This window comes from Cololabis saira, chromosome 12 (assembly GCF_033807715.1).
Source record: "Cololabis saira isolate AMF1-May2022 chromosome 12, fColSai1.1, whole genome shotgun sequence".
NCBI classification, from domain to species: domain Eukaryota; kingdom Metazoa; phylum Chordata; class Actinopteri; order Beloniformes; family Belonidae; genus Cololabis; species Cololabis saira.
In genome coordinates this window covers 47,234,486-47,259,709 of record NC_084598.1, presented here as the reverse complement: position 1 = coordinate 47,259,709, position 25,224 = coordinate 47,234,486, and the positions used below count along the sequence as shown (strand labels likewise).

At 47.6% G+C, this 25,224-nt stretch overlaps 2 protein-coding genes across 4 annotated transcripts in view; one reads left to right on the top strand and one right to left on the bottom strand.

Moving 5' to 3' along the window:
- LOC133457541 (protein NLRC3-like) overlaps positions 1–25,224 on the top strand; it is a 549,537-nt gene that overhangs the window by 150,397 nt on the left and 373,916 nt on the right. The gene's annotated exons all lie outside the window — the stretch shown is intronic.
- The window catches only part of rbbp8l (retinoblastoma binding protein 8-like), a 27,373-nt gene continuing 2,294 nt past the window's right edge, over positions 146–25,224 (bottom strand). The window contains exons 2-14 of one of the 3 annotated variants that reach the window (XM_061735111.1): positions 18,773–18,849; positions 18,587–18,629; positions 16,893–16,988; positions 13,770–13,882; positions 13,611–13,686; positions 8,833–9,128; positions 8,205–8,251; positions 7,693–7,766; positions 6,185–6,914; positions 5,991–6,084; positions 1,524–1,591; positions 1,236–1,392; positions 146–340 (exon numbers count right to left, since the gene is read on the bottom strand). In XM_061735111.1, the coding sequence (XP_061591095.1) occupies positions 288–340; positions 1,236–1,392; positions 1,524–1,591; positions 5,991–6,084; positions 6,185–6,914; positions 7,693–7,766; positions 8,205–8,251; positions 8,833–9,128; positions 13,611–13,686; positions 13,770–13,882; positions 16,893–16,988; positions 18,587–18,629; positions 18,773–18,833 (1,908 nt within the window). In that variant the 5' untranslated portion in view covers positions 18,834–18,849 and the 3' untranslated portion in view covers positions 146–287. The remainder of the gene's footprint in view (positions 341–1,235; positions 1,393–1,523; positions 1,592–5,990; positions 6,085–6,184; positions 6,915–7,692; positions 7,767–8,204; positions 8,252–8,832; positions 9,129–13,610; positions 13,687–13,769; positions 13,883–16,892; positions 16,989–18,586; positions 18,630–18,772; positions 18,850–25,224) is intronic. The other 2 variants (XM_061735113.1, XM_061735112.1) reach the window with 2 other exon arrangements.

Here is a 25,224-nt window from a genome sequence, read left to right as displayed (position 1 = left end):
TGTAGCAGTTAAACAGAAACGTTCAGCATTAAAAGTACCAGATATTTACAAAGAATCACTGAAGACATGAACTTCCTGAGTGGACAGAACAACGGTGTGAAGATGAAGAGAGGAGGCCCGTTTGGGTCATCTTTCAGGTCTATAAAAGTCATTGTTTGGGTCCTCCAGGACCCGGTCCTCCAGGACCCGGTCCTCCAGGACCCGGTCCTCCTCTAGGACCCGGTCCTCCAGAACCCGGTCCTCCAGGACCCAGTCCTCCAGGACCCGGTCCTCCAGAACCGGTTCCTCTAACTGTCCTCGGACCTCACCGTGATCTTGATCCGTCTCTCTCGGTGGACGTCTGCAGGAAAGAACAAGATACTTCCTGTATTAGCATCTGCTACATATTTTAGCATTTCAGCATGAGCAGTTTAGGGTAAAAATGTGTTTTGGGAACGAGAGACTTTATTTTATCACTTGGATGTCAAAGTTAAAACTATTTATGTTAGGGTTTGGCACACTCTTCCTCCACCAGAGGGCGCCAAAGCCTGGCCAGGCTTGGCCGGAGCAGCTGATCCAATCACCGTCTCCTCACCTGACACCACTCGTCACCCAGCCTGCTCTTAAACCTTCCTCCCACAAGCTGCGGTGATGATTCTCCAGCTCAGAGCTCCGTACTCGGCCCGTTTTCCTGGTCTTCCCTAGTTTCCCGTTCGTGGACCTTCCCTTCCTGGATCGTTTGGATTACTTTTTCCAGCCGTGAGTTTTTCCCTCCGGTCTGCACCTTTAGTTGGACTTTCCAGCCGCGTTTTTTCGGTCTGTGATTTTGTGTTTGTCTTCCTTCCTTCTTCCTTTTTGTCTTCCTTCCTTCTCTCCTGTGGAGCGCCTTTTGTTAATAAACTTTGTTTTACCTGAACCTTGCTCGTGTTGTCCTGCATTTGGGTCCACCCTCCTTCCCTCGAGCCTAACAATTTAAAAGCTATTTTTCAGGATCAAAGGTGAGAATTTGGAAACCGACCCAGAAACGCCGTTAACATTAGGTAGAGGAAACGCGGTTCTGGATCCAGACCCTTGTGGTCCGTAGAGGAACCGCAGAAGCCCGGATGTTGTAACATTGTCGTTCAACTCAAAACGGCTTTGATTCACGTGGTTTTGGTCCAGAACCAAAGTACCGAGTTCCTCCCTCTGATCGTGGCCCGAGAGCCGGTCTAACTCCGGTTTAATTTCTGTAGGTTAAAGACGGAGCTGGTTCTTACTGCCGGTACCTGCCGCTCTGTCGGGTTCTGGTTCCACGAAGGCCCTCTTCCTCCTCCGGGCCCGAACCAGGTCTCTCCCTGACCCGGTCCCGGTCCCGGTCTCGTTCCCGCCGGCCTCGTCGGAGCTGCTGTCCGGCTCGTCGGCCGGCGACGACGACTGTGGAGACGCAGAGAGAGAGAGAGAGAGAGGAGACATGAAGGACCTGAGGAGTTAGAGCTGAGGCGCCGCCCGAGTCGGTTCTGCCGGGTTCTGCTGGCCTGAGCCGGTTCTGCCGGGTCTTTTCGTACCTTGCTGTTGGATGAAATGGATTCCTCCTTCTGCAGGGCGGAGTTCAGCGTTTCCAGCATCACAACTGCTGCAAATCAACAACAACCATTAATCACTGAAGAGCACGGCACACTTATTAACAGTTTTTAACAGTTATTAACATGCATTAACACTTATTAATTAACTACTATTACTTAACTACTTCCGGCTCTCGGTGAAGGCGGACGCTTTTCTGCTCCTCTCCCTTATCTATCTGCCCTGCTGCTGCTTTTGTTTGTCTCGTCTTAAGCCGCGTTTATACTTGCAGTTCAGAACGCGTACGCGAGACGCAGGATACGCGTGACGTCACGTCTCGCGTATCCTGCGTATCCTGCGTACATTTGACGCGTCGACGTGCACGTTCTCAAAAAGACACTGAACGCGTACGCGACCTGCAGTTCTCGCTCTGGCCGCTAGTATCGCTGTTCCCGGTCTGATCCCAGCTGGCACGACTATGCTGCTCTCCCCTGGAGAAAGTTCCCCGTGCATATATTTATGCAATATTTAACTTCCCCCCAGGGTTTCCGTTGTCCGGTAAAATATGCCGAAGTCCGGTATTTTATAATCTCTCCGGTCAAAATACTCACTGGTGCTGCGGGACTAGAGTCCCCGGGAGTACCGCGGATGGCGAGCCCCGGCCGCGGAGCCCCGGCGGCCGAGCCCCGGCGGCCGAGCCCCGGCGGAGGTACGCGCCGAGCCTCGGTGCCTCCCGGAGCCGGGAGGAAGCGGAGCCGGGAGCCAGGAGTCAATTGACGGGACTTATTTTATTTTAAATACTCTGTTTTTCAATAAAAATACTATTGAATGACTTGGAATCATATTAGGAACAATACATTTTTTGACCATGTTAATCTTTCTTATATATTGACATCTACTTCTCCATATGAACCTAAAATTAACTGGATTTATTGTTTCGTCATTCTTGTTGAGATGGGTGAGGAGAATGCTGGATAAATTAGTCTGGAAAGACTATCCACTTTTGATAATAAGCAATAATAATAAGATAAGATAAAATAGTCCTTTATTACTCCCTCAACGGGGAAACTCACGTAGCAGAAGTACACACACACACACACAGGGAAGGGGGTAAAACAGTAATATAAATAAGTAATACACATTAAAAAAAGAGTAATAATAATAATAATAATGTTATGGTTTTCTTTAGCTTCCTTCTAGGCACCCAGAGCTTTACAGAGATCATTATTCATTCACACACATTCTCCCCGGTGGTAGCTCCGTCTGTAGCCGCAGCTGCCCTGCAGACTGACGGGAGCGTGGCTGCCATATCGCGCCAAACGGCCCCTCCGACCACCACAAACATTCATACACACTCATACACATTCACACGATGTTATAATCTCCTACATCATCCAATATTGTCCTGTAAAAGTGTTCGTTTTTCTAATCTGCTACCGCTGCTGCTGCTACTACTTCTGCTACTTAATATAAGTAGCTTTTCCAACTGTTGCTCTGCTTACTGCCCCCTATCGGTCACCATCGGTATGACAGGCTCTACTCGGGTGGTACGCGACGTACGCAGTGGAGCATGAACAGACACAAAGCAGGCTACGCAGGCTACGCAGGTTACGTGCGTAGAGTATATTTCCGGCTTTAGGAGTCTCTCCTTTTCACTCCTCCCAAACTCTACAATCATGGAATTGATTAACTGGTCTCTCAGCACAATTGACCACATTTTTGCGACCAGAAGTCAGGGGGTAAGGGAGCCCTGCTGCCCCGATGGGATGTTTTTTTCTGGATACACAATGGATTCCTGGAAACATTGGAAACCGTTGTGTTTGGTGATTCTGTCTGTCGAGGACGTTGAAGATGCTTCATAATTGGATTTATGATAGCAGGATTTCTCCTAATTGGAGGAGGGGGATTCCTGGTCTACCGACAAACGCGTAAGTCGTCGACAGCTGTTCTGGCTCTTTCAGAGCTGCCGGACGTGGCTGAAGGATCAAGCAAGGTGATCAACACTCAGACTTTAACGCTGGGGGAGCAAAGCCGTAAGCTGGATGTGATTCTTGAACAGAATCTCAGGCTGGCGGCGTCTTTGAGCTCATTGGCAAGATGGAGAAGACCTTGGAGAAGTTGGAAGCTCGGCTTGGTGGGAATTTATCACAAATTCGTCTGTTTAGAATCGCCATTGAGGAACCAGAGACTCGAAGGTTGACGGAAAATTACTGAGTCTGTCTGTTTTTTCAATAAAAATAGTTGATTCTATAATCTGACCTTGACAGGGCGGTTTGGCTGATCGCTGTAGTCACAATCTCCCTGGAGGAATGTAAACAGGTGAGTCTGCCCCCACTAACCCTTCCCCCTCCAGATCACCCTGTTTTCAGAACTGACCGAGCCGTCAGATAACACCAGGGACACTGGCTGAGGAGCAGCTCTGAGCGGGCTCATGGACTCATCGCTTCACAGACACTAACTGATAAGCACACACAATTCCCTCAATGTCAACGCCTTCCTCGGCCCCCCTCTTATCAGCCCCTCCCCACACAGACTCCGGGTTTGAGACTAGTATTAATATTAACACGTATTAACACTTATTAACACGTATTAACATGTATTAACACTTATTAACACGTATTAACATGTATTAACACTTATTAACACGTATTAACACGTATTACCACGTATTAACACGTATTACCACGTATTAACACGTATTAACACTTATTAACACGTATTAACATGTATTAACACTTATTAACACTTATTAACACGTATTAACATGTATTAACACGTATTACCACGTATTAACACGTATCAACACTTATCAACACGTATTGACACTTTTTAACACGTGTTAACACTTATTAACACTTATTAACACGTATTAACACTTATTAACATGTATTAACACTTATTAACACGTATTAACACTTATCAACATGTATTAACACTTTTTAACACGTGTTAACACGTATTAACATGTATTAACACTTATTAACATGTATTAACACGCATTAACACGTATTAACACTTATTAACACGTATTAACACGTATTAACACTTATTAACACGTATTAACACGTATTACCACGTATTAACACGTATCAACACTTATCAACACGTATTGACACTTTTTAACACGTGTTAACACTTATTAACACTTATCAACACGTATTAACACTTTTTAACACGTGTTAACACGTATTAACACTTATTAACACGTATTAACACTTATTAACACGTATTAACACGTATTACCATGTATTAACACGTATCAACACTTATCAACACGTATTGACACTTTTTAACACGTGTTAACACTTATTAACACGTATCAACACTTATTAACATGTATTAACACTTATTAACACGTATTAACACTTATCAACACTTATTAACACTTTTTAACACTTGTTAACACGTATTAACACTTAATAACACGTATTAACATTTATTGTTGGTAAGAGGGGGGGCCGAGGAAGGCGTTGAGTTGAGGGAGGTGTGGTTATCAGTGAGTGTGTGTGTAGCGGTAAGTCCATGAACTTCGCTCAGAGCTGCTCTCAGCCAATGTCCTTGATGTTATCAGACGGCTCGGTCAGTTCTGAAACAGGTCCACAGATGTTCCTGAGAGGGGAGGGCTAGTGGGGGCAGAGTCACCTTGTTTACATTCCTCCAGGGAGATTGTGACCAGAACGATCGGCCAAACCGCCCTGTCAAGGCCAGATTATAGAATCAACAATTATATTGCAAACAGACAGACTCAGTAATTTTCCGTCTGCCTTCAGTCTCTGGTTCATCAATGGAAACTCCAAACAAACGAATTTGTGATCAATTCCCACCAAGCCGAGCTTCCAACTTCTCCAGGGTCTTCTCCATCTTGCCAATGAGCTCAAAGACGCCGCCAGCCTGCGATTCTGTTCAAGAATCACATCCAGCTTACGGCTTTGCTCCCCCAACGTTAAAGTCTGAGTGTTGATCGCCTTGCTTGACCCTTCAGCCACGTCCAGCAGCTCTGAAAGAGCCAGAACAGCTGTCGACGACTTACGCGTTTGTCGGTAGACCAAGAATCCCCCTCCTCCAATTAGGAGAAATCCTGCTATCATAAATCCAATTATGAAGCATCTTCAACGTCCTCGACAGACAGAATCACCAAACACAACGGTTTCCAATGTTTCCAGGAATCCATTGTGTATCCAGTAAAAAATGTCCCATCGGGGCAGGAGAGCTCCCTTACCCCCTGACTTCCCGTCGCAAAAATGTGGTCAATTGTGCTGAGAGACCAGTTAATCAATTCCATGATTGTAGAGTTTGGGAGGAGTGAAAAGAAGAGACTCTGAAGACGAGACAGGACAAAAGCAGCAGCAGGGCAGATAGGTAAGGGAGAGGAGCAGAAAAGCGTCCGCCTTCGCCGAGAGCCGGAAGAATAATAAGTGTTAACACGTACTAACACGTATTAACACATATTAACACGCAGGACGGAGGTTTACCTGGACGCAGGGACAGCGTGAGGACGGGGACTTTCTTCCCGTTGCTCTGGTCGATCTTCCTCATCGTCTTCTCCTTCCTGTCCTCTCTGGAGACCTGCAGGGACACGTGAGACCATGAGTCCGGCTGGTTCCACAGGTTCCAGGAGTTTCAGGGGTTTCAGGGGCCCGGTGGGACCTGGGGGCCCTGGACTCACCTCCGGACTCGAGTCGCTGCTGGGTTCTGGTTCGGCTGCCGTGGACCCGGGTCCGTCGAGGGGGGGTGCTGGCTCCGGTACCGGCGGGCTCTTCTGGACCCTCAGGTCCATGCTGGGGGCCACCGGGGCCACGGGGGCCACCGGGGCCACCGGGGCCTCATGTTTCAACCCCTGGCTGGATCTGGAGGTCCCTCGGTCGGACAGGTCCAGCGGCACATCGCAGGCGTCTCCAGGGACGGCCCCGGGTCTGAGGGGGGGGCTCCCCCTCCTCTCCGGGCCCCTAGCCGGCCCGTCCGGGCCACTAGCCGGCCCCTCCGGCAGGTTCCTGGGTCCAAGGGGGGGGCTCCCCCTCCTCTCCGGGCCCCTCGCTGGCCCCTCCGGCAGGTTCTTGAGCCTCAGCACCACCGTGGGCTCCTTGGCGGGGGGCGGGGCCCTCTGCGTGGGCTCCTTGGCGGGGGGCGGGGCCCGCGGCCTGGGCCACCCAGAGACGGGGCCCTGCCTCCTGGCCTGGGGGGCGGGCAGGTGGCGGAGCAGGGGCAGACGGGGGGGGCTCCAGTCGGAGAGGTCGGCGGGGGCCCAGGGCAGGGACAGGGGGCCCCCCCTGATTGGCTGAGGGCAGGGCAGGCTGTGGGCGGGGCCCCGGTGGGGCTTCACCTGCACAGGTGAGGAGTTTCTCCCAGGGGGCTGAGGAGCCACACAGGAGTAGAGGTCGGGGCCCTCGCTAGGAGCTCTAGAGAAGAACAGATAATTATACTTATTAACACTCGTTAACACTTATTAATCTAGAGAAGAACAGATATTTATACTTATTAACACTTATTAATCTAGAGAAGAACAGATATTAACACTTATTAACACTTATTAACAGATATTAACAGATCAGAATCAGAATCAGAATCAGAAGCAGAAAAAGCTTTATTGCCAAGTCAGACATAATTCAGACGAGAGAACAAAAAAACACCTCAGCACAGAAAAGCAACATACACACAACAAAACAACATCATAACCTGCATGGGTATGGGGGGTGGGCAAGTCACAGTTCATCGAAGTGAGGGCCGCAGCATTCGTGGAGCTCGAACCCGGCGATCGTGTCAGGGGGGACTGATAAGAGGGGGGGCCAGGGAAGGGGTTGAAGATGGGGGGGGGTTATCAGTAAGTGTGTGTGTAGCGGTAAGTCTGTGAACTTCTCTCAGAGCTGCTCTCAGCCAATGTCCTTGATGTTATCAGACGGCTCGGTCAGTTCTGAAACAGGTCCACAGATGTTCCTGAGAGGGGAGGGTTAGTGGGGGCAGAGTCACCTTGTTTACATTCCACCAGGGAGATTGTGACTGGAGCAGTTGCTCTGTCAAGGCCAGATTATATAATTCGGTTCCAGTTTTCTACGGTTGCCATGGTTACACATTGCTACAGAACACGACGGCTCCCAGCATGCACCTGGTTAGCACAGCGGTGCGAGTAGCGCCCGCGGCTAAGCTAACGCCCACCAGACCGACGGGTAAACGTCTCACCTTCTCTCTGCCGGGCGGCTCGGAGCAGCTTCAGGTTTCCAGGACGGAAGAGACCGGGCCGACTTCAGCAAGTCCTGGGAGAGAAAACAACGGTTCAACGACCGCCAAGGTCAGAGGAAAACACGCTAACGTATCTGCCAAGGTCAGAGGAAAACACGCTAACATATCTGCCAAGGTCAGAGGAAAACACGCTAACATATCTGATCAACGTGAGTGTCGAGCGTCGAGCGTCGAGAGTCAAGCGTCGAGTGTCGAGCGTCGAGCGTCGAGTGTCGAGTGTTGAGTGTCGAGCGTCGAGTGTCGAGTGTCGAGCGTCGAGCGTCGAGTGTCGAGTGTTGAGTGTCGAGCGTCGAGAGTCAAGCGTCGAGTGTCGAGTGTCGAGCGTCGAGCGTCGAGTGTCGAGTGTTGAGTGTCGAGCGTCGAGAGTCAAGCGTCGAGAGTCAAGCGTCGAGCGTCGAGCGTCGAGAGTCGAGACTCGAGCGTCGAGTGTTGAGTGTCGAGTGTGAACGTACGAAGGCCCAGCTCGTCCCTCGCAGCAGTCTCTCTCTCCGTTCTGCTTCTGTTGGAAAACACCAAACTTTAGCTTCTTCCTCAACAAACATCCACCAACACAACGTTTCTTAACGGCCCAGGCCAAAGCCAAGCCCGTCACCAAGAAGAACAATAAAACTAGCAGTAAGAAAGAAAGAGAAGAAAATAAAAGAAGAGATAACAGAAAATGTAGAAACGTAGTTTCTCCAATGTGTAGAAAAGAGGGTGGAAGATCGGCAGGTGAACCGGCAGCTGAGGAGAAGTTATGATGCAACTTCAACATGATGGTGGGAATTAGGCAAAATAACATGCTTTTTCTCTCCAATATATTGTTATAATCATTTGTTTCAGATGTACTGTCTTTATTTTCTGTTTAAAAATTGAATTTGGTGTTCAAAAAGTATTTTTTTGAACTTGAGTCTTGAAAAAGAGGATCGTCTAATAATCAGGTCGTCTTATATTCAGGGTTTTCTTATATTCCGGGTCGTCTTATAACCACGGTGAATTGAAATGATTGTAAATACCCGGCTACGTGGAAAGGTGGCTAAGCTAACTTCAGCTTTATCCTCACCACCAAAAACATGTTTCTCCTCTCGGCTTCATGCTCACCGTCGCCTCTCTGCTCGGCCTCCGTCTTCACCAGGACGTCGTTATCGGGGGTCTGGCTGGGGGTCTGGTGGGGGGTCTGGTGGGGGGTCTGGTTGGGGGTCTGGTGGGGGGTCTGGTGGGGGGTCTGGTGGGGGGTCTGGTTGGGGGTCTGGTTGGGGGTCTGGTTGGGGATCTGGTTGGGGGTCCTGGGGGTACCGAGGGCCCCGGGGCCGGAGGAGGGGGGCCGGTCCGGGGACACGTCGGGCTTGACGTCCGCGGCAGCGCCGCTGTTGGAGGAGTGGTTGCTGTTTCCACGGCTGCAGTGATAAAAGTCTGCGTTAGCTTAGCTCCTTTGGTTATGAGGAATTCATATGCACTGAATTTTAAAATATGTCTTTAAAGTAGCAAGAAAAAGTATGTGAACCTCCTGATATGAACCGGCTCGCTGTATGAAGTTAACATATTCTACATGGAAGTCAATAAACTATTATGATTTCTGTGGGTTGTTGAACACAACCACTAAGTATTTACAGTACTAGAAGAAAAAGTAAGTAAATCCTTGGTGCTTTGCTGAAACATTGCTAAACATTAGTTGTTTTTTTTAATCACTAAAACATTGTTAAAATAGTTATTATATAACAGAGAAACATTGCTCCAGCATCCCTGAAAGACTGGTAAAACATTGCTGAATCCCTGGTGAAACCTTGCTGAAACACTGATGAAACATTGCTAAAAATATTGGTAGAACATATCCTAAATGTTTCTAAAACCACTGAAATATTGGTAAAAGACCGGTGAGACATTGCTAAAACACTGGAGAAACATTCATGAAACTGATGAAACATTGCTGACACACTGGCAAAACATTGCTGAAACACAGGTGAAACATTCTTGAAACACTTGTGAAACATTGCTGAAACAGTGGTGAAACATTGCTGAAACACTGATGAAACATTCTTGAAACACTTGTGAAACATTGCTGAAACAGTGGCGAAACATTGCTGACACACTGATGAAACATTCTTGAAACACTTGTGAAACATTCTTGAAACACTGGCGAAACATTGCTGAAACACTGATGAAACATTCTTGAAACACTTGTGAAACATTGCTGAAACACTGATGAAACATTGCGGAAACACTGATGAAACATTCTTGAAACACTTGTGAAACATTGCTGAAACAGTGGTGAAACATTGCGGAAACACAGGTGAAACATTCTTGAAACATTGGTGAAACATTGCTGAAAAAAAATCTTGTTGAAACACTGGTGAAATATTGCTAAAAGACTGGCCAAACATTGCCGAAACACAGCGAAACATTGCTAGAACACTGTCAAAACAGTGCTGAAACACTGTTGAAAAATTGCTGAAACGCTGGCGAAACAATGCTGAAACAGTGTAACACTGTAACTTTTTCTGAAATATCGGTAAAATAAATCTTAACTTAATGTTAATCTTGCTATGAACGCTGTACTCTTGCTAAAACTGCCTAAACTTCAGTGAAACTTTGCGTCTTTAGAAGAATTATTCAAACGAGAGAGAATGAATGTCAGGGTTCAGGGAGTCCATGTGGATCTTGGGTGGATTAGCTTCTCTCCAGAACTGCTACAGACATGTTTAAGCTAGCTGGTGCGAACGGCTCTAGGAGCTGTTGTAGCTGCATCTCTGTGGAATGTTTCGCCAGTGTCTCAGCAATGTTTCCCCAGTGTTTCAGCAATGTTTCCCCAGTGTTTCAGCAATGTTTCCCCAGTGTTTCAGCAATGTTTCACCAGTGTTTCAGCAATGTTTCACCAGTGTTTCAGCAATGTTTCGCCAGTGTTCTAGCAATGTTTCACCAGTGTTTCATTAATGTTTAACTAGTGTTTTAGCAATGTTTCATCCGTATTTCAGCAATGTTTCACCAGTATTTCAGCAATGTTTCACCAGTGTTTCAGAAATGTTTCACCAGTGTTTCGGCAATGTTTCACCAGTGTTTCAGCAATGTTTCGCCAGTGTTCTAGCAATGTTTCACCAGTGTTTCAGCAATGTTTCACCAGTGTTTCAGCAATGTTTCACAAGTGTTTCAGCAATGTTTCACCAGTGTTTCAGCAATGTTTCACCACTGTTTCAGCAATGTTTCACCAGTGTTTCAGCAATGTTTCACCAGTGTTTCAGCAATATTTCAACAGTGTTTCAGCAATGTTTCGCCAGTGTTCTAGCAATGTTTCGCCAGTGTTTCATGAATGTTTCGCCAGAGTTTCATGAATGTTTCGCCAGTGTTTCAGCAATGTTTCACCAGTGTTCTAGCAATGTTTCACCAGTGTTTCAGCAATGTTTTGCCAGTATTTCAGCAATGTTTCACCAGTGTTCTAGCAATGTTTCGCCAGTGTTCTAGCTATGTTTCACCAGAGTTTCATGAATGTTTCGCCAGTGTTTCAGCAATGTTTCACCAGTGTTTCAGCAATGTTTCGCCAGTGTTCTAGCAATGTTTCACCAGTGTTCTAGCAATGTTTCACCAGTGTTTCAGCAATGTTTTGCCAGTGTTTCAGCAATGTTTTACCAGTGTTTCAGCAATGTTTCGCCAGTGTTCTAGCAATGTTTCACCAGTGTTTCAGCAATGTTTTGCCAGTGTTCTAGCAATGTTTCACCAGTGTTCTAGCAATGTTTCACCAGTGTTTCAGCAATGTTTTGCCAGTGTTTCAGCAATGTTTCACCAGTGTTTCGGCAATGTTTCACCAGTGTTTCAGCAATGTTTCGCCAGTGTTCTAGCAATGTTTCACCAGTGTTCTAGCAATGTTTCACCAGTGTTTCAGCAATGTTTCACCAGAGTTTCATGAATGTTTCACCAGTGTTTCAGCAATGTTTCGCCAATGTTCTAGCAATGTTTCACCACTGTTTCAGCAATGTTTTGCCAGTGTTTCAGCAATGTTTCGCCAGAGTTTCATGAATGTTTCGCCAGAGTTTCATGAATGTTTTGCCAGTGTTTCAGCAATGTTTCGCCAGTGTTTCAGCAATATTTCGCCAGAGTTTCATGAATGTTTCGCCAGTGTTTCAGCAATGTTTCACCAGTGTTTCAGCAATGTTTCGCCAGTGTTCTAGCAATGTTTCACCAGTGTTTCAGCAATGTTTTGCCAGTGTTTCAGCAATGTTTCGCCAGTGTTCTAGCAATGTTTCACCAGTGTTTCAGCAATGTTTTGCCAGTGTTTCAGCAATGTTTCACCAGTGTTCTAGCAATGTTTCACCAGTGTTTCAGCAATGTTTTGCCAGTGTTTCATGAATGTTTCGCCAGTGTTCTAGCAATGTTTCACCAGTGTTTCAGCAATGTTTCACCAGTGTTTCAGCAATGTTTCGCCAGTGTTCTAGCAATGTTTCGCCAGAGTTTCATGAATGTTTCACCAGTGTTTCAGCAATGTTTCACCAATGTTCTAGCAATGTTTCACCAGTGTTTCAGCAATGTTTTGCCAGTGTTTCAGCAATGTTTCGCCAGTGTTCTAGCATTGTTTTGCCAGTGTTTCAGCAATGTTTCGCCAGTGTTCTAGCATTGTTTCGCCAGAGTTTCATGAATGTTTCGCCAGAGTTTCATGAATGTTTCACCAGTGTTTTAGCAATGTTTCACCAGTGTTTCAGCAATGTTTCGCCAGAGTTTCATGAATGTTTCGCCAGTGTTTCAGCAATGTTTCACCAGTGTTTCAGCAATGTTTCGCCAGTGTTCTAGCAATGTTTCACCAGTGTTTCAGCAATGTTTTGCCAGTGTTTCAGCAATGTTTCGCCAGTGTTCTAGCAATGTTTCACCAGTGTTTCAGCAATGTTTTGCCAGTGTTTCAGCAATGTTTCACCAGTGTTCTAGCAATGTTTCACCAGTGTTTCAGCAATGTTTTGCCAGTGTTTCATGAATGTTTCGCCAGTGTTCTAGCAATGTTTCACCAGTGTTTCAGCAATGTTTCACCAGTGTTTCAGCAATGTTTCGCCAGTGTTCTAGCAATGTTTCGCCAGAGTTTCATGAATGTTTCACCAGTGTTTCAGCAATGTTTCACCAATGTTCTAGCAATGTTTCACCAGTGTTTCAGCAATGTTTTGCCAGTGTTTCAGCAATGTTTCGCCAGTGTTCTAGCATTGTTTTGCCAGTGTTTCAGCAATGTTTCGCCAGTGTTCTAGCATTGTTTCGCCAGAGTTTCATGAATGTTTCGCCAGAGTTTCATGAATGTTTCACCAGTGTTTTAGCAATGTTTCACCAGTGTTTCAGCAATGTTTCGCCAGAGTTTCATGAATGTTTCGCCAGTGTTCTAGCAATGTTTCGCCAGTGTTTCAGCAATGTTTCGCCAGAGTTTCACGAATGTTTCGCCAGAGTTTCAGCAATGTTTCGCCAGTGTTTTAGCAATGTTTCAGCAATGTTTCACCAGAGTTTCATGAATGTTTCGCCAGAGTTTCAGCAATGTTTCACCAGTGTTTTAGCAATGTTTCACCAGTGTTTCAGCAATGTTTCGCCAGAGTTTCATGAATGTTTCGCCAGTGTTCTAGCAATGTTTCGCCAGTGTTTCAGCAATGTTTCGCCAGAGTTTCATGAATGTTTCGCCAGAGTTTCAGCAATGTTTCGCCAGTGTTTTAGCAATATTTCGCCAGAGTTTCATGAATGTTTCACCAGTTTTCTCTGCAGGTCTAGACTGGAGCTAAAAGCGCGATGCCTCGTCGCTTCACCGTTGGGAGGATGTTTGGGTGGAATTGTTGGGGTTGGATGAGGAGGTGAACGTGAAGGACGACGAACCCAAACGTCCTGTAAGACCGGGACCAGAACTTTACAGCCCAGACTCGTCTACTCACTCCAGTGTTGCTCTCAGAGCCCGGAGCTCGTCTTTCAGCTTCAGGTTCTCTTTCCTCAGGTGCGTCATCTCTCCGGCTGAAACACAGAACACGGTCAGAGCTCGTGAGCAGAGGTTTGGGCTTCGAACCCAAGTGAGGATCTGGAGAAAACCCGCCTACCCAGGATGGAGATGTGCTGGAGACTCTGGATCTGAGACGCTTCGTACTCCTGCTGTCGCTTCTTGGCCACTTCCTGCGTCACGGTGCAGCGGTCGCAGAGCCCCGCCCTCAACCTGCAACACACCAGCAATACTATAAAACCTAGCATAAAACACTAGCCCCGCCCTCAACCTGCAACACATCATCAATACTATAAAACCTAGCATAAAACACTAGCCCCGCCCTCAACCTGCAACACATCAATACTATAAAACCTAGCATAAAACACTAGCCCCGCCTTCAACCTGCAACACATCATCAATACTATAAAACCTAGCATAAAACACTAGCCCCGCCCTCAACCTGCAACACATCAATACTATAAAACCTAGCATAAAACACTAGCCCCGCCCTCAACCTGCAACACATCAATACTATAAAACCTAGCATAAAACACTAGCCCCGCCCTCAACCTGCAACACATCAATACTATAAAACCTAGCATAAAACACTAGCCCCGCCTTCAACCTGCAACACATCATCAATACTATAAAACCTAGCATAAAACACTAGCCCCGCCCTCAACCTGCAACACATCAATACTATAAAACCTAGCATAAAACACTAGCCCCGCCCTCAACCTGCAACACATCATCAATACTATAAAACCTAGCATAAAACACTAGCCCCGCCCTCAACCTGCAACACATCAATACTATAAAACCTAGCATAAAACACTAGCCCCGCCCTCAACCTGCAACACATCAATACTATAAAACCTAGCATAAAACACTAGCCCCGCCTTCAACCTGCAACACATCATCAATACTATAAAACCTAGCATAAAACACTAGCCCCGCCCTCAACCTGCAACACATCAATACTATAAAACCTAGCATAAAACACTAGCCCCGCCCTCAACCTGCAACACATCAATACTATAAAACCTAGCATAAAACACTAGCCCCGCCCTCAACCTGCAACACATCAATACTATAAAACCTAGCATAAAACACTAGCCCCGCCCTCAACCTGCAACACATCATCAATACTATAAAACCTAGCATAAAACACTAGCCCCGCCCTCAACCTGCAACACATCATCAATACTATAAAACCTAGCATAAAACACTAGCCCCGCCCTCAACCTGCAACACATCAATACTATAAAACCTAGCATAAAACACTAGCCCCGCCCTCAACCTGCAACACATCAATACTATAAAACCTAGCATAAAACACTAGCCCCGCCCTCAACCTGCAACACATCAATACTATAAAACCTAGCATAAAACACTAGCCCCGCCCTCAACCTGCAACACATCAATACTATAAAACCTAGCATAAAACACTAGCCCCGCCCTCAACCTGCAACACATCAATACTATAAAACCTAGCATAAAACACTAGCCCCGCCCTCAACCTGCAACACATCAATACTATAAAACCTAGCATAAAACACTAGCCCCGCCCTCAACCTGCAACACATCAATACTATAAAACCTAGCATAAAACACTAGCCCCGCCCTCAACCTGCAACACATCATCAATACTATAAAACCTAGCATAAAACACTAGCCCCGCCCTCAACCTGCAACACATCAATACTATAAAACCTAGCATAAAACACTAGCCCCGCCCTCAACCTGCAACACATCATCAATACTATAAAACCTAGCATAAAACACTAGCCCCGCCCTCAACCTGCAACACATCAATACTATAAAACCTAGCATAAAACACTAGCCCCGCCCTCAACCTGCAACACATCAATACTATAAAACCTAGCATAAAACACTAGCCCCGCCCTCAACCTGCAACACATCAATACTATAAAACCTAGCATAAAACACTAGCCCCGCCCTCAACCTGCAACACATCAATACTATAAAACCTAGCATAAAACACTAGCCCCGCCCTCAACCTGCAACACATCAATACTATAAAACCTAGCATAAAACACTAGCCCCGCCCTCAACCTGCAACACATCAATACTATAAAACCTAGCATAAAACACTAGCCCCGCCCTCAACCTGCAACACATCAATACTATAAAACCTAGCATAAAACACTAGCCCCGCCCTCAACCTGCAACACATCATCAATACTATAAAACCTAGCATAAAACACTAGCCCCGCCCTCAACCTGCAACACATCAATACTATAAAACCTAGCATAAAACACTAGCCCCGCCCTCAACCTGCAACACATCAATACTATAAAACCTAGCATAAAACACTAGCCCCGCCTTCAACCTGCAACACATCATCAATACTATAAAACCTAGCATAAAACACTAGCCCCGCCCTCAACCTGCAACACATCAATACTATAAAACCTAGCATAAAACACTAGCCCCGCCCTCAACCTGCAACACATCAATACTATAAAACCTAGCATAAAACACTAGCCCCGCCCTCAACCTGCAACACATCATCAATACTATAAAACCTAGCATAAAACACTAGCCCCGCCCTCAACCTGCAACACATCATCAATACTATAAAACCTAGCATAAAACACTAGCCCCGCCCTCAACCTGCAACACATCAATACTATAAAACCTAGCATAAAACACTAGCCCCGCCTTGCATAAAACATTAGCAAACATTAGCTGAAGAGGTTGTTGGAGACCGAAACGTCTGGAAAACTTTTAAAATCTCTGTTGTTTCTTGCGGCTCCCGACAATTTTTTTTTTTGTAGAATTGTGGCAAAATTACATAGTAAAAAAATATCAGTATCACGTTATAACGTGATAGTTTATTGTTAGATGTTATAACGTGAAAAGTTTGTATATTGTAATAACGTGAAAAAATATCACGTTACAACATGATAAATAGAATATTGTTCTAACAAAAAACATTTCACGTTATAATATGATACTGATATTTTTAATCATTCTCGGGTGGCAGCGTTATTACGCTTCCGTACAAAACGGCTCTTTTGATAATAAAGGTTGCGGTTCCTGCTAAAGAGGAAGCTCTGGGTTTTCTCCTGTTGTTTCCTGTAAGTTGGTATTATGTTCCCTGAGCTTTCTGCTGCTGCAGCTTCTGCAGGTCTGGCTCCCTCTGGTGGCGGGAGGAGGAACTACATCACTGCTCTGTCGCCACCTGTTCTCCAGGTTACCTGTTCTCCAGGTTACCTGTTCTCCAGGGTCTTGATGTTCTCCGTCAGGAGTCTGTGATGTTCCTTCATCTGCTGGTTTTTGGTGAAAAGTTCCTCCATTCTCTTCGAGTCGCTGTGGAAACAGAATCATCCTCTCAGACGGGTTTCAGCTGCTACAGACGTCTGACCTGACCCCCCTCAGGGTCCAGGACCGGGACCCGGGACCCGGAGACCGGGGAACCCGGACAGGTAGAGGGTCTACGCTATGTCTAGACGTAGTCTTTGCCTAGGCATAGGCTAGGCATAGGCTAGACGTAGGCCCGGTCCATGTACTTCGCGGCCATCCGTTTTTTGTTTTGAAATGACAAAATAAAAATAGAGAAATAATCCAAAATAATCCATGTTTTGTTTTGATAATAAAAAACGGAAAACGGAAAACGGATCGTTATCCATTATCCATTATCCGTTTTCCGATTTCATTGATGTGTTTGAAAATTGAAATTGGGAATTAAAACAGCGAGTGGAAAACTCTTTTCTCTATTTGTTATTGTTTGGACGCAGCTTTTTTTTGGACGCTGCAGCTGAACGGACTGTCACAACATCACTGCAGTTTCATGACGGAGTGAAGACAGATTACAGATTAAACTCATGTATCACTGTGATGTTGTGACAGTCCGTTCAGCTGCAGCGTCCAAAAAAAGCTGCGTGAACTCTAACACCCCCCCCCCGCCCGAAATGAATAGGAATAGGAATAGGTTTTCCACTCACTGTTTTAATTCCCAATTTCGATTTTCAAACACATCAATGAAAACGGAAAACGGATAATGGATAACGATCCGTTTTCCGTTTTTTATTTTCAAAACAAAAGATGGGAAACAGATTATTTTGGATTATTTCTCTATTTTTATTTTGTCATTTCAAAACAAAAAACGGATGGCCGCGAAGTACACGGACCTATGCCCTGTCCCGATCCCGCCCTACTCCTACTTTTCAGCCCTACCCCTAAATTTTGCGCGTTCCCGTCAGGGTAGTGGTTCCCAATTCCTCTTTGCATGTAGGGGGAGTGGGGAAAACGAGGGCTAGTGGTTATGAATCTAGCCCCTGAGAGTGAGGGTTTTCAGATGCTGACTTCGCGACCGAGGGCTAGAAACATTTCCCAGAATGCTTTTCGTCGTCATTTGCAGGCTGAATCAAACGAAAAAACATGGAGGACATTTCTTATTTTTTTGTGAATAAAATCAATATTTAGTTAGTTTCTGCATAAAAATGCGTTTTGATTACATTTCTAGCGAGAAATATATATTTTACTTTCATAATGTTCTCTCAGTGAATGTACATAATCACTCGTTTGCCCGTTTGCCGAAGATCACGGCAGAATAAAGGTTGATTTATGGTTCTGCGTTACACCGACGCAGAGCTACGGCGTAGGTTACGCGGCGACGCGCGCCCTACCCTATGCCGTACCCTACGCCGTATCCTACGCCGTACCCTACGCCGTATCCTACGCTGTACCCTACGCTGTACCCTACGCCGTACGCCATACCCTACGCCGTACGCCGTACCCTACGTCGTACCCTACACCGTACCGTACGCTGTACCCTACGCCGTACCCTACGCCGCACCCTATGCTAGATGTAATCTACGTCTAGGCTACGTTTAGGCTACGTCCTGCCTACATCCAGACACACATGTCGAGGTGTCTGATGAGTTTCTGGTGAGGAATCAACTCACCAGCCCTTCTTGTTTGACAGCTCCTTGATCTTCAGCTGCCAACCTGCAGGACAAACAGACCAGACTTAAGGACTGAAACAGCCAGTAAAAGGTGGGTTAGGGTTAGTGAGGTCCGGCTGGAGGTCCGGCTGGAGGTCCGGGTCTCCAGGTCCGGCTGGAGGTCCTGGTCTCCGGGTCTCCACTCACCCTCCGTCTCCCGCTCGTGGACTTCCTGCAGCCGGTGCAGAAGGTCGTTGAAGGTTTCCATCGTCACCGCTGCTCCGCTGTGGAACGGAGAACAAGGTCAAGGTTGACAACGTGAAGGTTGACAACGTGAAGGTTCCCGCTAAGATCAGTTCATCAGTGATGGACACTAACATGGACACCACTACGAAAAAACAAAAACAAAAACAAAAAATCGTACGAAAAAACGTACGAAAAAACGTACGAAAAAACGCATGAAAAAACGTACGAAAAAACGTACGAAAAAACGCACGAAAAAACGCACGAAAAAACTCACAAAAAACATGTGAAAAAACGCACGAAAAAACATACGAAAAAACGTACGAAAAAACGCCTGAAAAAATGCACGCAAAAACGCACGGACGCACGCAAAACGAACGCACGCACGCAAAAACGCACGAATGCAAGCAAAACGAACGCAAAACGAACGCAAAAACGCATGAACGCACAACAAAACGCACGCAAAACAAACGCAAAACGCACACACACAGGTGTCACACACACAGGTGTCACACACACAGGTGTCACACACACACACACACACACACACACACACACACACACACACACACACACACACACACACACACACACACACACACACACACACAGATGTTACAGACGTAGACATGGTCAATTTTCACAAAATCAGAACCCTGAAGACATTTTGCGAATATTTATAACTGACAACATTTCTAGGGGTATTAATGTGCTGAATCCAAATCTGCTGGATATGAAGCTCAAAAATGTCCCCAAATAACTCAAAATTGAGAAATCCAACATGGCCGCCACTGCCAGGCTGAAATCTATTTTTCAGTATATCCTTTTGACTAAACAAGGTACAAACATGAACTAAAGGTGCTTTTGTAAGTTTTCCTACATGGGCAATTTGATGCCATATTCAGAATTGAGATGTAATGTGAAGAAACTGCTTAGATATTCTGCCTAGACTAACAGGTGTGTTACACAGGTGTGTGTCCTGCAGGTTTTCCTCCTTCCTGAGAACCGGCTGCTCGTTCAGCCGTGACGAGTCTGAGAGCAGGTTTCATGCGGTATTGAGATTAAACCGGTGGGACCGGTTGGGCGGGTCCTGTGGGACCGCCCCGGTCCGACGGGACCGCCCCGTCCCGGTCTGACGGGACCGCCCCGGCCCGGTCTGGCAGGCCCGGAGCAGGAGCGGCCCGACGGGCCCCGAGCCGTCTGTGTTTCAAATACATGAAAAGCAGCTCCGGCGGTTTGAACGTGTTGCTTCCAGTCCGTTTGCGCAACATTTCAACGGTTTGAGCTGCTGAGAAACTGAGAAACGACACAGGAGTAAATCAATCCTCAGTTTACGCCTCCGACCCGAGGGGGGGGTTTAATTACCGCCTGGAACCGGTTCCTAGGAACAACCTGGAGCCCTGACACCACAACCAGGACCAGAACTGAAGGTCCTGGTCCTGGAACCGGTTCCTAGGAACAACTTAAGCCCTGACACCACAACCAAGACCAGACTGGAATGTTGGGGTTTCCCTGTCATCAATATCGTCTATCGATTATCTCATCGAGTCTCTTATCGAGAGTCAAATGTCTTTAACTTTAGAGCAGAAATATACGTATTTACTGGTTCTGAAGCTGCTGGTTGGTTTGGCCCGCCAAGCGTTTATATCACGCTTTAACTTTATTTCTAATATGATTGATTGGTGGCTGACACGTCTCTCCAGTGTTAGCGTCGCTCCATTGGCTACCTGTTTAAATTTTTATATATTATATAATATATATAATTTTATAATTTAAAATTTTATTACTTGCATATAAAGCCCAAAACGGCTTAGCTCCGCATTATTTGCAAGACCTGATAGTGCCTTATGTTCCTGGCAGAGCTCTCCGTTCTCAGAGTGCAGGTTTACTCGTAGTTCCTAGAGTATCTAAATGTAGATTTGGAGGGCGGGCGTTCTGCTATCAGGCACCATTACTTTGGAACCAACTTCCAATCTGGGTTAAGGAGGCTGACACCACCTCCACCTTTAAAACTAAACTTAAAACCTTTCTGTTTAGTAAAGCCTATAGTTAGTGTTTAGTAAATCTCTAGCTGGTGTTGGTAAATCTCTAGGTAGTGTAAACTCTAGTGTGTTAGAGTCAGTAGTCATAGTTGCAGCTATAGAACAAGACTATAATAGTTAGTCTCAAATATAGCTTGGTGGTAGATATGCTGCTATAGGCTTATGCTGCAGGGGGGACCGACATGATCCGCTGGGCGGTGCCTCTCACCCTTCTTCTCCTCTCCTCTTCCCTTCCTGTTTTCTCCATTTCCATTTTTATTTATTATAAATATCTCATAGCTATCATTTTTGTCCATCGTTCCTGTAGTTTCTTGTGCCGGCCCCCCCTTCTCCTCCCTTTTCTCTCTTTTGTTCATGGTGCAGCATCCTCTGCCGGTGGAGACGAGCATCTCTGAATGCACAACACCGGATCCTGCAGCGTGGGAGTGAGAGGGGCAGGGTAACGGCCCGGTCAGGGTGACGGCCCGGTCAGGATAACAGCCCAGTCAGGGTAACGGCCCGGTCAGGGTAACGGCCCGGTCAGGGTAACGGCCCGGTCAGGGTAACGGTCAGGGTAACGGCCCGGTCAGGATAACAGCCCGGTCAGGGTAACGGCCCGGTCAGGGTGACGGCCCGGTCAGGGTAACGGTCAGGGTGACGGCCCGGTCAGGGTAACGGCCCGGTCAGGGTAACGGTCAGGGTAACGGCCCGGTCAGGATAACAGCCCGGTCAGGGTAACGGCCCGGTCAGGGTGACGGCCCGGTCAGGATAACAGCCCAGTCAGGGTAACGGCCCGGTCAGGGTAACGGCCCGGTCAGGGTGACGGCCCGGTCAGGCGGGGGAGAGGTTCGTCCGTCAAGACTCCTCTCCCTGGCCCTGCCCCTTCTCAACCTTTCCCCGACCCTGAACCCCAACCTGGGACTAGCTGCTTCCACCTGCCTGCTGTCCCCACTAGCCCCCCCCCCCTCCCCGCTAGCTGCAGACGAGTCATTAGTGTTTCTCTGATAAAGATACAGATTAATTCATTAGTGTTTCTCTGATAAAGATACAGATTAATTCATTAGTGTTTCTCTGATAAAGATACAGATTAATTCATTAGTGTTTCTACGATAAAGATACAGATTAATTCATTAGTGTTTCTACGATAAAGATACAGATTAATTCATTAGTGTTTCTCTGATAAAGATACAGATTAAAACGTTCTGCTGATGAGACGCCAACAGTTTTCAGGTCTTGATCGGAGCAGAATCTGCGTCTCCTGACAAGTCCGGATGTGTCTGAGGTTCAGACGAGAGACGACCTGCATAAGAGCTGCTGATTTTAGATCAGTAAAACACACACACACATAGAAATACACACACACACACACACACAAATACACAAATACACAAATACACACACACACACACACACACACACACACACACACACACACACAAATACACACTCACACACACACGCTCGCACGCACACACACACACACACGCACACACGCACACACACACACACACACACACGCACACACACACACACACACATATATAGATACACACACACACACACACACACACACACACACAAACACACACACTCACACACACACACATGTTTTTTGTTACATTTATCGTATTTTGAATATTCTCTTTTTGGGGGGACCTGGAAGGAGTGTGAGGGCCCGATCATCCGTTCATCGCTGCTGCAGCTTTAATGTAAAATTTATTTTTGGGCTGTTGGCGGTGACGTATTGCATCACTTCCTGTTTGTTGTCGGGGCTCTGATACCTCCAAAGGTTTTAGTCTAAAACTTTTAGACCTATAGACCCCCCCCCGACCATCCAGGGCCCGCCCGTACCGGTCCCCTGCTGGTACCAGTTCTGTTAGGGGTAGTGTACCGGCCCCCTGCTGGTACCAGTTCTGTTAGTGGTAGTGTACCGGCCCCCTGCTGGTACCAGTTCTGTTAGTGGTAGTGTACCGGCCCCCTGCTGGTACCAGTTCTGTTAGTGGTAGTGTACCGGACCCCTGCTGGTACCAGTTCTGTTAGTGGTACCAGTACCGGCCCCCTGCTGGTACCAGTTCTGTTAGTGGTACCAGTACCGGCCCCCTGCTGGTACCAGTTCTGTTAGTGGTAGTGTACCGGACCCCTGCTGGTACCAGTTCTGTTAGTGGTACCAGTACCGGCCCCCCTGCTGGTACCAGTTCTGTTAGTGGTACCAGTACCGGCCCCCCGCTGGTACCAGTTCTATTAGTGGTAGTGTACCGGCCCCCTGCTGGTACCAGTTCTGTTAGTGGTAGTGTACCGGCCCCCTGCTGGTACCAGTTATGTTAGTGGTAGTATATCGACCCCCTGCTGGTACCAGTTGTGTTAGTGGTAGTGTACCGGCCCCCTGCTGGTACCAGTTCTGTTAGTGGTAGTGTACCGGCCCCCTGCTGGTACCAGTTCTGTTAGTGGTACCAGTACCGGCCCCCTGCTGCTACCAGTTCTGTTAATGGTAGTGTACCGGCCCCCTGCTGGTACCAGTTGTGTCAGTGGTAGTGTACCGGCCCCCTGCTGGTACCAGTTCTGTTAGTGGTGGTGTACCGGCTCCCTGCTGGTACCAGTTCTGTTAGTGGTAGTGTACCGGCCCCCTGCTGGTACCAGTTCTGTTAGTGGTAGTGTACCGGCCCCCTGCTGGTACCAGTTCTGTTAGTGGTAGTGTACCGGCCCCCTGCTGGTACCAGTTCTGTTAGTGGTACCAGTACCGGCCCCCTGCTGGTTCCAGTTCTGTTAGTGGTAGTGTACCGGCCCCCTGCTGGTACCAGTTCTGTTAGTGGTAGTGTACCGGCCCCTTACTGGTACCAGTTCTGTTAGTAGTACCAGTACCGGCCCCCTGCTGCTACCAGTTCTGTTAATGGTAGTGTACCGGCCCCCTGCTGGTACCAGTTGTGTCAGTGGTAGTGTACCGGCCCCCTGCTGGTACCAGTTCTGTTAGTGGTGGTGTACCGGCTCCCTGCTGGTACCAGTTCTGTTAGTGGTAGTGTACCGGCCCCCTGCTGGTACCAGTTCTGTTAGTGGTAGTGTACCGGCCCCCTGCTGGTACCAGTTCTGTTAGTGGTAGTGTACCGGCCCCCTGCTGGTACCAGTTCTGTTAGTGGTACCAGTACCGGCCCCCTGCTGGTTCCAGTTCTGTTAGTGGTAGTGTACCGGCCCCCTGCTGGTACCAGTTCTGTTAGTGGTAGTGTACCGGCCCCTTACTGGTACCAGTTCTGTTAGTAGTACCAGTACCGGCCCCCTACTGGTACCAGTTCTGTTAGTGGTAGTGTACCGGCCCCCTGCTGGTACCAGTTCTGTTAGTGGTACCAGTACCAGCCCCCTGCTAGTACCAGTTCTGTTAGTGGTAGTGTACCGGCCCCCTGCTGGTACCAGTTCTGTTAGTGGTAGTGTACCGGCCCCCTGCTGGTACCAGTTCTGTTAGTGGTACCAGTACCGGCCCCGTGCTGGTACCAGTTCTGTTAGTGGTAGTGTACCGGCCCCCTGCTGGTACCAGTTCTGTTAGTGGTAGTGTACCGGCCCCTGCTGGTACCAGTTCTGTTAGTGGTAGTGTACAGGCCCCCTGCTGGTACCAGTTCTGTTAGTGGTACCAGTACCGGCCCCCTGCTGAATCCAGTTCTGTTAGTGGTAGTGTACCGGCCCCCTGTTGGTACCAGTTCTGTTAGTGGTAGTGTACCGGCCCCCTGCTGGTTCCAGTTCTGTTAGTGGTAGTGTACCGGCCCCCTGCTGGTACCAGTTCTGTTAGTGGTACCAGTACCAGCCCCCTGCTGGTACCAGTTCTGATAGTGGTAGTGTACCGGCCCCCTGCTGGTACCAGTTCTGTTAGTGGTACCAGTACCGGCCCCCTGCTGGTACCAGTTCTGTTAGTGGTAGTGTACCGGCCCCCTGCTGGTACCAGTTCTGTTAGTGGTACCAGTACCGGCCCCCTACTGGTACCAGTTCTATTAGTGGTAGTGTACCGGCCCCCTGCTGGTACCAGTTCTGTTAGTGGTAGTGTACCGGCCCCCTGCTGGTACCAGTTCTGTTAGTGGTACCAGTACCGGCCCCCTGCTGGTACCAGTTGTGTTAGTGGTAGTGTACCGGCCCCCTGCTGGTACCAGTTCTGTTAGTGGTAGTGTACCGGCCCCCTGCTGGTACCAGTTCTGTTAGTGGTAGTGTACCGGCCCCCTGCTGGTACCAGTTCTGTTAGTGGTACCAGTACCGGCCCCGTGCTGGTACCAGTTCTGTTAGTGGTAGTGTACCGGCCCCCTGCTGGTACCAGTTCTGTTAGTGGTAGTGTACCGGCCCCTGCTGGTACCAGTTCTGTTAGTGGTAGTGTACAGGCCCCCTGCTGGTACCAGTTCTGTTAGTGGTACCAGTACCGGCCCC